The following is a 13,925-nucleotide window of genomic DNA, read 5'->3' as shown; positions in this document are numbered from 1 at the left end:
AACCGCGTCGCCCAGGCAGTCAGGGTTGACACGACATCAGACGGAGCAGCGGTGGAACAGGAGATAAATTCAATGCCAGAAATGGAAAATGGTATGTGCGGATGATGGGGCTGTGAACACTGGGCAGACTTTATTTAGATGCAAACGGAGCGTGATTCGATTACAAACTGTGGTCCAAAAATTCTTCTTGTGTTGGATCTGTCAAATATGAGCGAGTTATGCCGATGCTCCTGATCGGAGGGACGGAGTAACTTCGAAGGTCTAGAGCAGTGGCCTCGTAAGCTGCACAAGCTGCAAAATGCACATCAGTAAAGGAACAAACAACGTCGATTTACCATTCTGATTAGAAAATTTGATTAGTATGTCTACATACTCGATGCTCTCTTTCAACTTTCAAGCCATATTCCGCAATTGCCAAACCATTGGTGCAGTGAAGATTCGTGACATGAAGCTCCGTTCCATCGATATGGTACCTGGTATTAGATCAGATCTCCGGCCCACGATTTTGCTGCTAAACGGAATACGGGGCAATACGGGATTCAAAGCCTTTTGGCTTCAATTTTTTTTTTTCTGATGCCGAAGTGGGTCGAGCCAGTGATAAGAGGACTCGTATTTCCGTATATCTTTCTAGGCAGGCATTTTGGAAAACCGTTTCAGACCACGAAGAGACGCCACAAGCTTCAATATTTTGTCCATTCATGCTTGTAGTACGTGTCGTGCTGGGCGGGTGCCAATCTCTAATCTCTCGCATTAACGAAGCTGAATCTGGAATGATACCGCGAGGAAGATGGCGGTGCTGAATTCGGAATGATGCTGCGAAGAAAATGGCGATACTGAATTCGGAACGATGCTGCGAGGAAGATGCCTCCAGCACGGGAAATTACTTGCTGCATGACGGCGTGATTAGGTGCGGCTGAAAGGAAGACGCGCAATGCATATTCGCCATAGAGATTTCCCGGCCGTGCACACGATGGTCGTGGAGGGGCTAGTCATTTCGAATCCCGAATGGACTGATATCGTGCAAAGTGATCCTTCGCTGAACTTTATCCTTAAACTCGGATTGGCGCTTGTTGAAGGATCGGTGTTGCGTCTGATCTCAATCCAATATTGATGACTTGTGGTTGAAGGTCTCTGTGCTGGCTAGGTGCGGCCAGGCCAATGGTTCGGAGGTATCCGGTGAATCCGAATTACCAGGGCTCAATGCAATCGGCTCCTCTTGGGAGCGGCCATTGAACTTCGCAAACGGGACGCCGCGTTCTTTCATCTTGACAACCACCAACCTTTTAACCACAAGTCAGTCCTGCTTTTTGGAATAACCCTATCAGACTCAGCTTTTTGGATCTCAGCCTCACCACTGACGAATGCGTGTTGTAGAGCGTTGCTCTTATATATGTTGGCCGTTCGGAGTAGTCTGGTTTCCCGACATGGAGCGGGGCCCAACCATATATATTCGCGGCAGCCAATTGCTGACCCTTCCGCCATTGAGATCTAGCTACCTCAAGCCGAGGAATGGCGAGGTGCCTCATGAAGTACTATTCCAGTCCATCATCCTAGTGGTCGCGATGCCCCACAGGATTGCCAGCCTTATGCTCCCCGGCAATCTACATTCTCAACGTCTAACAGGGTCCGGGTTGTACGTACTATGAGGGAACGCGGAGATTGCGGGATCCTACGCGATATGCAAGATTCCATGTACCGATTCAGTTGCCACTTGTAAGTGACAGCCTGTCTTTTCGGAAAGACGCTACCAATGTGACAGATCTCTCGGCCGAAATGTGCCAACAACTGATCCACGACTCGATATACTCGTCCAGGCACATAACAGTTGCATGTGCGTTACCGTCTGAATATATAGATATGTTACGAATGTAACTGTACCCTTGTCCCTGCGACAATTATCCAGACAGAGGCGAGGTTCTTACAGCGGAGCCGCATGACGGCCAGCGTAGAGGCACCTGATCATGCAGGTAGAGGGAGAACTATGCCTGGGTTTTGAGGCTAAATCCATCAACATGCTCAGATGAAACCTGGTGGGTTGTTGTCGTTGCATTGCACCTAAGCCTCGGAGACGCATACTACCTACCACTTTGACACAACTGCAGGAAGAAGTTCTAAACCGGTGTTGACGCTCCAACGGATTTCAATTTCCCATAATTGGGTATGTTTAGAAATCACCATACGGCATCGGATGATAATACTGTCTAAGGAATACTGGCATCTGTGACGCCATTGCTGCATATATCCATCGGCAGGCATGTGATGCTATTCGGCAAAAATATCTCGCCATTTTTTGCCCTTTTATCTCTGTGACTAAACATTGATTTGTGATTAATGATCACCGAATTTGTGTGGTGTGGCAGCTGAGCGTTGAACTGCTCTTTGGGGTTCAAGGAGCCGTTTGTTCATCTTCCACTAACTGACGAGCTTTATGAATCGGCATTTTCAGCGATTTGAAAAGGTGGTGTTGAGCATCATTCTGTCATTCAATGAATGGCCAACGGTACGGAGTGGATGAACCAGCCAAGGAGATGCCGGAGCAATGTCGGGAACAGGGACATTGTCCGCCTGATGCTCGTCTGATGCTTTCTCGATGTTTCCAAGAACATAGCTGAGAGGGACTCGTAAAGTGCTAGCTCTTCCGCTCTTAGTGGTGGCGAGCTCCAATCAAGGGGCAACTCTAGCGCCTGGCTGAATCAGTGCCGAAAATGGGCCTCGGCTCGGCACCCGGCTTCAATCTGTCCTGGAGGAGTCCTTTCCCGCTCTCTATTAATAAGAACAGAAGAAAAACTGTGCTAGAGTTGTCCGTGTCCAATTAGAAACACCTGACTGAGCTGTTTGGGCTAATGCATGAGATCATCTGTTTCGAGAAGCGGAGTTTCGTCATAGAATTTTGTGTCTGTGTCCACAGTCTCCCTGTGGCCTGTTTGTACAACCTATGTCCCGATTATAAGGTTACAAAGCTCATGCTTACATCTTGGTGTCGTTGAAGACAGCCTTTTATGTTTATATTGACACTGCAACAACAATAGCCTGTTACAATAACCCATTCAAGACAGGTTCTTGTACAGCATTGACATACTCTGAAACACTATCAACTCGATCAACATAAAGTTGCTGCATACTTAGCCCAAGTTAATTCTGGGATTACCAATCAGGTCAGCGCCAGCAGATCGGACACTAGCGAGTCAAAACAGAAGCCACGAAAAGCCGCAAAGCGGCGCAAGCGGGAATTTGACTGAATCTGTATCTTCACCGAGACTATCTTTTTGCGAGGGTTGCATGTACTTCATGTTGTCATACCAAGTGGTCGATGTCCGAGGATCTGCGGAGTGTCGTACCTATACGTGCATTGTACATTTGTCTTTTTTTCTTTCTCTCCTTTTCTTGATGTGCTGTGCTAGTGATAGTCCCGGGCCTGAATCTCCCCTTGCGGCTCAAATCCATCTCAACCCATGTCTTTGCGACTACCGCTCTCGACACCGAAAACCTCGGTATCTCGCCTCTCCCCCATAATTATGCAAAGACGGGATTTAGTGACCCTGCAGCCGGGCTCTTTTCTGAAAGAAGGACTCGGCCGGCCGGCCGAAAGACACAGGTGCACCGCTCGGAGCTGCACTCGACGGCGAGGGCGAACTCCGCACCGGAGGAATATCCCCATTGCGAAATGGCGGGCCTAGTGGCTTTGTGGGGAGCCGCTGGTTACGGGTTTTTTCTGTTGCATCGCTGCGGTTTGTTTGGTTCCCCTTGCTTTGACGTTTCGATAGAGCCAATGCAGGAGTTTCCATCCCTGCGGGCCACGTCCGAGGCCATCGACAGGAGTTTGAATTCAAATTGCTAAGCACAGCGGACAAGTGCTGTACTATGTACGACACCACGCAATGCGGGTCTCCGTGGACTGTCGGACTCTCCATGTTGCTGTTTCAGACGCTGAATCCCTAGTTCAATGGAGCAAACAACCGCTTTGAGGCCGTCGCCGCCGCCGCTGTCGATACTTACTAAATGCTAGCTGGAGCGCCGGCCACGCTTAGACCAGAGATGCGAGTATAAAGATAGCTGTGCGCGCCAGATTTGCTTCGAGTCTTGAATTCCCAAGCTAGATCATCCCATCTCTGCTAGTGCATCACCCTTTGCCTCCTACGACATCTTTCACCTTCACTCTTCATCATGGCTGTCAACAACCTGTCTATTGTTCTCGCCGAGCGGCCCACCGGTGATATCATTCCCGGCACCACCTTCAACCAGAAGATCACTCCTGCTCCCACTTCGGCTGACATCAAGGATGGAGAGGTTCTCGTCGAGGCTCTTTACCTCTCTCTCGACCCGGCCATGCGAGGCTGGCTGAATGGTAATTCTCCATTGTCCTTTCGCATGCCTTGTCAATCTAATAAACCATTTTCTAGATGTCCGATCTTATGTTCCCCCTGTCCAGATTGGCGAGACCATGCGTGGTGCTTCCGTCTGCCGTGTTCTTGCTTCCAAGAGCAAGCAGGCCACCGTTGGCGATTATGTTTGCGGCTTCACTGGCTGGACTCAGTATGCGGTCCTCCGTGAGGGTGCTTTTGAGCCCTCTTCCAACTACCCCGGCTTGAGGGAGCCCAAGGATATGCTCTCCGTCCTCGGCATGACTGGCCTCACTGCTTGGGTCGGTATGACCAAGATCGGAGAGCCCAAGGCTGGTGAGACCGTTGTCGTTTCTGGTGCCGCTGGTGCTACAGGCAGCATTGCCGGCCAAATCGCCAAGATCAACGGCGCCCGTGTCATTGGTATCGCTGGCAACGATGAGAAGTGCAAGTGGTTGGTTGAGGAGCTCGGCTTCGACGTTGCCCTCAACTACAAGGATGCCGACTTCAAGGAGAAGTTCAAGGAGGCCACCCCCAAGTACATTGACGTCTACTTTGACAATGGTAAGCAAATCCGTTACCGTGCTTGATATAGCCCCTCGCTAACCAATGCCTATTCAGTTGGTGGTGACATCCTCAACATGTGCCTTGCCCGCGCCAAGGAGCACGCCCGCTTCGTCATGTGCGGTGGCATCAGCCAGTACAACAGCACCAATCCTGAGGGCCCCAGCAACATCTCCAGGGTCATCACCATGCGCATCAAGATGCAGGGTTTCATCGTCTTTGACCACATCAAGGACTACGGCAAGGCCCGCCAGGAGCTTTCCCAGTGGATTTCCGAGGGCAAGATCAAGAAGACTGAGCACATCCTCCCCGGTGGCCTCCAGGTCGCTGAGCAGGGACTGGTTGACCTGTACAAGGGCTCCAACACCGGAAAGCTGCTGGTCGAGGTCAAGAACCCCAACGAGACTCCCTCCAAATTGTAAAATGTTGCACAAAAAGATGAAGAAAGAAAAATACCCCAAAGTTAATGAGTTCAACAATGTTGAACAGAAATGTATATAGTTTTGTATGACCTAGACGCATTGGCAGGCAGCGAATGATATTTCTATTTCTGCTTATTTTGGTCTCTATTTGCATTCTTAAGTAAAACGGTTAGCATTTCACTTACTAACTAATCAAAATGACATAGAATGACTTCTCCATTTCCCCATCTGTTGAGTAGCCTAACCATGATCTCTCCGGCACTCGCAGACAAGCTTCACGGCATGGGTTTAAAAGAGCTCAGTTCTGGCTCAGCTCCACAGTGCCCGGTTCTAACCGATGCATTCCCCCTCCAACCACCAATTAACGATCATGAACAACATCCCTAGCTCTTTTTTTGCAATTTAGCTTAGCTATACCATTTCGTTATCGTACCGTTAATCGGACACTAAGCTCTCTTCGTCTGGGAGCTCTTTTTTTCTAATTGCGTCAAATTCAAGATTTTTCTTCTTTTTATCGTTGGTATTGTGGTTGATTGATCTCAGTCTGCCTTGCATCATCGACTCCAAGCTCATAAACTAGCCAGCTCGCTTGCTGTTCAGCCATGGACGACGCTGTGCCGAATCGAAACCCATCTGACAAGGATGATGCCGTAGCTATGGTAGGCGAGGTGCGACATAGCATTGATCCTGTCGTGGAAGCAAGGGCCATCAGGAAGATAGACTGGTTTTTGATCCCAGCAATGATATGCGGATGTCAGTTTTCCCCTCATTTTTACAACTCACAGCCCGGTTGAGGCGGTTGAATATAAGGAAGGGAACAAAGTGGAGTGATACTGACATGATTTTGTGTCTATAGATGGCCTTGTCTACTACGACAAAGCTATCCTTGGTTCTGCTGCCCTCTTTGGCATGACTGCAGATCTCAAGCTGAGTGTTGTTGACAACTCGACCGTGCCTCCAACTGTCGACACCAGGCGCCTCAGTTGGGCAACCTCTCTCTTCTACTTTGGCATGCTGGGAGGCCTGTACCCCATGACATTTGCGCTCCAGCGCTTTGACATGGGTAGAATCCTTGGAGCTGTTGTCATTCTTTGGTCTGCTATCTGCATGCTCACTGCAGCGGTAACATCCTGGCAGGGCCTCTTTGTTCAGCGCTTCTTCCTAGGCTTTGTGGAGAGCATCATCCCGACGGGCTTCATGTGCATTGTTTCAGGATATTACACTCAATCTGAACAGTCACTCCGGCAAAGTTGGTGGTTCAGCAGCACTGGGCTATTCACCATCATTGGCGGAGCGTTGAACTATGGCTTTGCTCAGATTACAGGTGGAGGACTGAAGAGGTGGCAGTACATATATCTGTTTGGCGGCTCACTCACATTCATCTTTGGCCTCTTTTGCTTTGCGTTACCGAATTCGCCAGTTTCAGCTTGGTTCCTGTCTAACGAAGAGCGATTTGCAGCGGTCGAGAGACTCCGCTATGGACAAACTGGAGTGCGGTGCACAAAGTTCAAGTCATCTCAACTGAAAGAGGCCGTTTTGGATATTAAAGTCTGGCTAATCTTTGTGATGATGGCATCTGCATACACAGTCAACGGTGCAGTGAGCGGCTTTGGACCTCTCATCGTATCGACATTCGGCTGGAACACCCTCCAATCGATCCTCTTCCAGTTCCCTCTTGGCGGCTTATGTTTCATTGTCATTTTAGCGACCGGCTACATTGGCTCGAAAGTCAAAAATATTCGTATCTTTATGCTCATTTTTACCTGCTTGCCTGTCATTGCTGGCTGTGCCATCATCTGGAAAAGCACCTGGAGCCATCATGCTGCCGCTCCTATCGTAGGATATTCCATCACAGGTTTCTTCGGCGGCACAGTCAGTCTCATCATCACGATTGGAATGGCCAACGTGGCGGGCCATACGAAGAAGAGTTTCATGGCCGCGACAATTTTTGTTGCTTACTGCGTTGGAAACATTGTTGGCCCGCAACTGATATGGTCACAAACCAAGAGCCGTCACTATCCTGCCTTATGGCTTGGTCTGATAATATGGTATGACGATCCAACTGATGAAATGGCGGTGCTCATCAAGCAAGTGGCTAACTTTCTGAGTACAGTTATATCATTTGCATCGTTGCATCGACCATGCTGTACTTTGTCCTACGGGCTGAAAACAAAAAAAAGATGGCCTTGCTGGAAGATGAAGCTGAGCGAGCAAAGCTTGCATTTCAAGACCTCACGGACAAGGAGAACCCTTACTTCCGCTACGTTTACTAAGACAGAAAGAGTTCGCGCTTGGAGTATATATTACGCCGCCTCTCTGATAGAAATGATACCCGATGACCAGCTTTGTTCTCATTGGTTGCAAATACTCTGCTGATATTGATAATGCTATACATGATCTAGCTATATACGTGTTTTATCTACATGCTCCTATTGCCAATCCCATACAGTAAAATCCATCCAATCGTTAAGTCCATGCATCGCATCAACGGGTATTCAGCTCTCTACTTATGTCCAACAATGCTCAAAATACTCGAGTAATGCTTGGTCCCACCCATTCCACCACATCGCATTTTTTCTCCTTGCGAAACTTGTCAAGTCTATCCTTGAGCCAGCCAGACTTGAAATCTACCCACTTGTCGTCTTTCTGTTCTGGTTGTCGTGCTTCTCCATATCTAAACGACCGAGCAAGAACACACTCCTTTTCGTCTCTTCCTCTCCAATTCCACTGAACACAACTCTCGTCTTTTTTGCACGCCTCCTCGCACTTCTCGAACGAGTCAATCCCTTCACCCGGGCCGGACTTGGAGGCGTCCCAGTCACCGTTATCCCAGTTTTCTAAAATGCCTGATGTGCCAGGTTGGTGGAAGTTCCAATAGTCAGCGTATAGCAATGGGCGCTAAAAACAAATGTTAGATGTTAACCTTGAAAAATTGGACAAGGGAAAAGTCCTCAACATACATTTTGCTTCCTTTGCCCAAACTCCCATTTCCAGACTTCAACCATGTCCTTTGGCAATGTCTTGTGCAGCGTCATTATAGGCTGACACCAATAACGATCGCTGAATGGAATCCCGTGCAGCGGGTGAGGATTGAACATGGGCCAATAACCTTGCAAAGCCACACCGTTGTTCCACAGAGTCCAGCCAACAACACTATCGCCGCAACACTCGTCCTTGATCAGGGGTAGCCATTCTTCACTGACGGACGGTCCACTGTATTGACCATGTGGCGACACTTCACGGTGTATAAGCGCCTTGACCGCTGCGCGGCTGAGGGCAAAGCCCGGGCCACCGTTGGCAAACCACGTTTTGAGATCGTTGCGATTGCTATCATGGCGTCCAGGCGATGGAGAGCCCATGTATACCGGGGTATCAGGATCGAAGGTTGAGAGGAATCGATATACCGTATCCCAAACGACATATCTGCAAAAGAGTGTGGTTAGCGTCTCCAACTCCGGCATTATAGTTTCTGAACATGGACATCTACGTACGTATCGGTTTCGTAGAAGAAGTAAAATGGTCTATCTGGTCGCAACAGCCAAGCACGCTCTATCTGAGGCAGAAACTTGTACCTGTCAATGATCCAGCCATTGACGCGCTTCGTTGCCTCCTTATCCATGTCCAGCGTGCCATTCCGCCTCAATTCCTTCTGCAAAAGGTAATTCCCAATATCTGGGTTATATTCTTGATCGTAGTACTTGGACGGAAGGTTCGCAAGGATGTCGATTGCAGTGTGGTTGCGGATGCGCTCATCAAGATCGGAGAAGATGAGTAGCTCGTCGGGAGTGAAGCACGCGCTGACGCTGTCTAGCTGGGCTTCGAGCTTTGTGCGATCCTCGCCATGGCCCATTTTGAGCACAGGCTGGATGAGGCTGAGCAGGTGCTTGGGGAACGTTGCGCAAAGATCTTCAGTCGATTTGTTGGTTGGATCGAGAGACACGGGTTCGTAGTCGCTGACTGTCTCGTATGGATAGTAGCCGTCCGGCTCGCTAAAGCCCATTGGCGGCAACGCTGGCAAGGCATCATGCTGTCGACGCCAGAGAAGCCCGAAAACGACGAGGAAGAAGACGGTGACGCCAATGAAGATGCGGATCAGGCGTTTGTTCAAGAGGAAGAGCCCGATATGCTGCGTCTCCGCAGGCTTGGGGAAGAGCGCCATTGCTGTCTGTACATGGCCTTGGGCCTTGCACAGAACCAAAGCCAGAAACCAAAGCGAAGACGCGACAACTAAGCTAAAGTCGAAACTCGAATGCCCTACTTCGTATTTCGCGATCCCTTTTCCCCTTCACAGCCACAGTGAGGACTAGGATGCCGATTTTTTGGCGGATGTCCGCTGGTGAGGCAGCTTACTATGCCTAGATGGGGTGTGGCCGTTTGAACCTGGTACATGCAAACGTTCTGAGAGGAGTATGAATTAGCAGGTATCGGATACCTGTCAATAGAGTGGCGCTCGGGATAATTTAATGTTGATAGCCTAACTTTCTCTGGAGGAAGCATTCCTCCAGCCCAAGGGCAAGCCCCTTTCGGTGTTGTTAAGTTCTTAGACCTCAATTGACGAGAATGGTTTATTAGGCAATACATAATTATTAGCATTGAGTCGATTGCTAGTTGCACTTGTTGTTGGCAATACCATTTGATCAATACGAAAACGTCCCTGCGGGTCCGCGGCTCAGACATTCAGCCATAGCGTGTGTAGTGGATGAGGCATCTCCTTCAACATGTATCATGTAAGCATGTGCTGGTTACAGTGAATATCACGGCGCATATGCTCCTATTATAAAAGATCATGTGTGGATTCTATCTGGTAAGTAGCTTGACTGAAAAATATGCTAATGACGAAATGGCCAACCTCACGGCAGAAGGCCCTTGTCGCGTTGTGGGAAGGGATTTCGCAGGCCAGATGGAGGCCTGTGCCTGAGATTCTGCACAAAGAGACGCCCAGCTCCCATCTCCAAGAACATACATTATCATGATCAACTTAGCTTACGGGATCTTTCAGCTACAAATATGTGCTTCTCTGGCTCAACAATTTCACCAATCGTGAACACGGCTGCCTCATGCGTTTTGAACAGATTGTACGGAGAAGTGCCAACAGCCGTAGGGTCCCACTTCAACTATAGTCCATGGCCGGCCACCGCAGAATGTGTTTTTTCTTTCACAGCTTCCTTCGGTAGATGAAAGCAGCGCAAAAATTACATGCAATAAAGCTATTTCACTTGGAGTCATTGTCCTGAGAAAGATGGAGACTGGAAAGAAGCCGAGGTACGTCTAGAACTTGTTCCCATCAGAGCCGCGCATAATTCCATCTTCCTGGTCGAAACTCCGCACCACGTTCTGCTTCTAACCACCAACAGGTTTAGCCAACGTTATCACTCATTCGGTCGGAAACAATTCCGATATTACGAGTATACGCTGCATCCAGCGGTGCTATTTACTAACGGATCAGATAACTTTAATACTTTTTGACGTGACCCACGAGCCATATGGAGCAAGATCGGTTGGCCATCCCGGTCCCAGCAAAAGTCTTCTTCTCATCCTGGCTTCCTTCGGATATACATGCCGCTAATGGAAGCTATTGGATCAAGTTGGTCAGTGCCAGGCGCCCAACACGAAGTTTGCTCCCTATCCGTCAAGCTAGAACACCATCCTTAGCTGACCTTGCGCTCGGTGCCTCCAGACTCCCCGACTAGAGAACCATTGCACCGAGTCTAGTCATCGAAGAAACGAGTTTTTTTGCTACTTTCCTCGGCCTCCGTGCGCCACATGCCAAGGTTGCTATCAGTTCCATTAAACAATAGTTCCAGACGAGGCCTCAAGGGGAGCCTTAAGTTGTCTCTGACCTATAAATATGGCCAACCATGCTTTCGACTTCAGCAGTGTGTCGTTGATGTTACACAACTTCTCAGAAACAGCAAGCTTTTAGCCTTTCAAGAACTCATCATGGTTCAAGTGGTCCTTCCAGCACTTATTCCAGACATCCCCAAGGTCTATGATGTCTACTTCAACGCCTTTCAGAACGACCAAATGGGGAAGATTATGCTCGAGATTCTCTTTCCTGGAGTGATCGACGATGAGTTCAAAAAAGCACACGCTGCCGGAACATTGGCCTACTGGCATACCAGCGGGTCTCAATACACCTTCAAATGTGTCGATACGAGCACTGGAGAGATTATTGGCATGGCCCTCGGCGATGTTTACCTATCAGAACGAACAGAGGAAGAGCGGAGAAACCATGGGGTACCCTGGCTCGCGGGAGAGCAACGAGAGAGGGCTGAGAAGATTCTGAACCCATTATGGGAGGTGAGAGAAAGACTTTTTGGAGGCAAGCGCTATATCTGTAAGTCAATCAATCCCTTGCTAGATCCACCTTTTCAGCCTCAGCTGCCGCGATGTTGCATGCCAAGCCACACGACTTCCCACTAATTCATCCCGTCTTTTGCTAGATTGTCATGTTATAGGCATCGACCCGAGGCATCAAGGACGCAAGGCCGGCGCATTGCTTGTACAATGGGGCCTCGACTTGGGTGAGAGAGCGGGTCTGCCCGTCTATTTCGAGTCTTCTCCTTCAACAGTTGGATTGTATAAGAAGATGGGCTTTGAACTACTGGACGAAAAGATTATACACAAGGCTGAAGTTTTGGGGACGGAGGAAGACATCGATGTTCCTCTCATGATTAAGATGCCATCTCTTGCTGGAGGAATGAGCTTTGCGGAGTGGAAATCCAAGGGCTACCCTGAGTTTGGAGGCTCGGATCTTGCACCTAAACTAGCATAGACGGTGGGCAGCGGTCTGGATTTTATGACATTAATAATTCGTCTTTTCGCGGTTGGGGGGCGTATGTACATGTACTCTAGCATGTGAATTTACTCTACGTTACTCCATTTGACTCTAGAAATGGCAATAAACCACTGTATCTACTAACAATAGTACAAGGTTATCAGCTGCCAAGTACAGGTAGGTGCATGGATGCGCGATTATCAGATCATCAGATAAATTTTCTTGGCCCACACTGATCAAAAACATCCCTGAAACCACATCTGCTAGCGTTAGACCGGCAGCCTTGGCATGCCCGAGCTTCTCCAAGTTATGGCCTTAAGCAAGAATATTCGCATGTGCTTCGAGGAGCTCCGAGTCGGATTCGGACAATGTCGGTCGGAGAACGCGATGCGAACTTTCGGCATTTTCACCCCTATCGCTCGCCTCGAGGTTGTATGAAGACCACGGTAGCGCTGAAATCTTTTGCCATCTTGTCTTTCGAATCGAGATTGAAAAGATACAAGAGAGATATCTCTTTCTGAGGCCAAAATGCTGGAGAAGACAAGGCTTTATACCAAGATTGTGGGTTATACCCTCTTCGTTCTCTGGGCAGAGCTGCGACTTGCTCTCCGAGCGGCCATCGTGCGACGACAAGCCTCTTGGTTTGGGTCCTCAGGAGCGGAAGAAAGAACTCGCAATATTGTTATTGTCGGAGCTTCGTTTGCAGGCTACCGTGTGGCCCAAATTATTGCGAAAAACCTGCCTCCACGAAGCCCTTATCGCGTCGTCATCATCGAGCCGAACAGTCATTTTCAGTTCACTTGGGTGCTTCCTAGATTTTGTGTTGTTCAGGGCCATGAGCACAAGGCTTTCATTCCCTATGGCGGATATTTGACAGGAACCACAGAGGGTTCTTACCGCTGGTTGAAGGACAGGGCCACCGACATTGACCAGACAACTGTGAAGCTACAGGATAGCGGCGAGATAATACCATACGAATTCCTCATCATTGCTACAGGGTCGGGAGTCAAGGATGGCCTTCCATCTCGAGTCAATGCTACAGACAAGCTGGAGGGAATGAAGCTCCTGCAGGGGATGCAGAAAGGAATCGAATCCGCCAAGACAGTCGTCGTCGTTGGAGGAGGCGCCGCTGGAGTCGAAGTCGCTACAGATGCGAAGGCCCTTTATCCCGAGAAGCATATCATCCTGGTTCACTCGCGACCTGCAGTAATGCATCGTTTCGGAAAGGGCCTTCAAGAAGCTGCGCGCGAGGGGCTTGAAAAACTTGGCGTGGAACTTGTTCTTGAAGACCGTGTTGTGGATGAAGATGCAGCTTCGGGGGTAGTCACGCTCAAGTCTGGCCGAAAGATCACTTGCGATTTCTTTGTATGCTTACCTGGTATGTTCAAATTACTTCTATTATTTAAACTAATGACTTGCGGTAGATGAACTGCGCCGGACAAAGGCCACTCTCCGACGTGATTGCCAATCTTTCTCCCAGCTCCATCTCGTCCACCAGACACATCAAAGTCAAATCCACCCTCCAAATAGCCGACGATTCTCTACCAAACGTCTACACTTGCGGCGATGTTGCCGAGACCAACACTCCGAATCCAAACTCTCGATCAGCGATGCGCCAAGCAACCGTTGTGGCGGAAAATGTTCTTCTTGCGGCTGCGGGCAAAAAGCCTCGCTACACCTACGAGAACTACTGGGCAGACGGCGTCATTAAGCTGACCCTGGGACTGGTATACTGCCTTTCCAAAGCCACCTCCTAGTTCTCTCCGACTTGCTAACAATTTCTTTTTCACAGGATCGATCGGTGACGCACCTTGGAGATGG

General features: G+C 49.2%; 5 protein-coding genes across 5 annotated transcripts; 4 read left to right on the top strand and 1 right to left on the bottom strand.

Annotated features, from left to right (window-relative positions):
• Positions 1–4,164: 4,164 nt before the first annotated feature.
• On the top strand, positions 4,165–5,460 carry TRIVIDRAFT_73820 (uncharacterized protein; the record flags this gene model as incomplete). Its single annotated transcript, XM_014102516.1, has 3 exons — positions 4,165–4,345; positions 4,401–4,904; positions 4,962–5,460. 3 exons carry the CDS (start codon positions 4,165–4,167, stop codon positions 5,324–5,326), a joined length of 1,050 nt encoding a protein of 349 aa, XP_013957991.1.
• A 468-nt stretch (positions 5,461–5,928) lies between these two features.
• TRIVIDRAFT_37772 (uncharacterized protein) lies at positions 5,929–7,599 on the top strand (the record flags this gene model as incomplete). Its single annotated transcript, XM_014102515.1, has 3 exons — positions 5,929–6,079; positions 6,183–7,374; positions 7,440–7,599. 3 exons carry the CDS (start codon positions 5,929–5,931, stop codon positions 7,597–7,599), a joined length of 1,503 nt encoding a protein of 500 aa, XP_013957990.1.
• A 101-nt stretch (positions 7,600–7,700) lies between these two features.
• TRIVIDRAFT_86489 (glycosyltransferase family 31 protein) lies at positions 7,701–9,437 on the bottom strand (the record flags this gene model as incomplete). Its single annotated transcript, XM_014102514.1, has 3 exons — positions 7,701–8,224; positions 8,287–8,749; positions 8,818–9,437. The coding sequence occupies 3 exons, from the start codon at positions 9,324–9,326 to the stop codon at positions 7,850–7,852; spliced, it is 1,347 nt and encodes a 448-aa protein (XP_013957989.1).
• Positions 9,438–11,266: 1,829 nt separating this feature from the next.
• Positions 11,267–12,101, top strand: TRIVIDRAFT_37069 (uncharacterized protein; the record flags this gene model as incomplete). Its single annotated transcript, XM_014102513.1, has 2 exons — positions 11,267–11,663; positions 11,770–12,101. 2 exons carry the CDS (start codon positions 11,267–11,269, stop codon positions 12,099–12,101), a joined length of 729 nt encoding a protein of 242 aa, XP_013957988.1.
• A 531-nt stretch (positions 12,102–12,632) lies between these two features.
• On the top strand, positions 12,633–13,861 carry TRIVIDRAFT_147473 (uncharacterized protein; the record flags this gene model as incomplete). The annotated part of the gene is made up of 2 exons (XM_014102512.1): positions 12,633–13,469; positions 13,529–13,861. The coding sequence occupies 2 exons, from the start codon at positions 12,633–12,635 to the stop codon at positions 13,859–13,861; spliced, it is 1,170 nt and encodes a 389-aa protein (XP_013957987.1).
• Positions 13,862–13,925: the final 64 nt, after the last annotated feature.

This window comes from Trichoderma virens (genome assembly GCF_000170995.1).
Source record: "Trichoderma virens Gv29-8 chromosome Unknown TRIVIscaffold_5, whole genome shotgun sequence".
Classification (NCBI taxonomy): Eukaryota; Fungi; Ascomycota; class Sordariomycetes; order Hypocreales; family Hypocreaceae; genus Trichoderma; species Trichoderma virens.
Note: the sequence above shows the minus strand (reverse complement) of the source record. Positions and strands in the feature narration are given on the sequence as shown.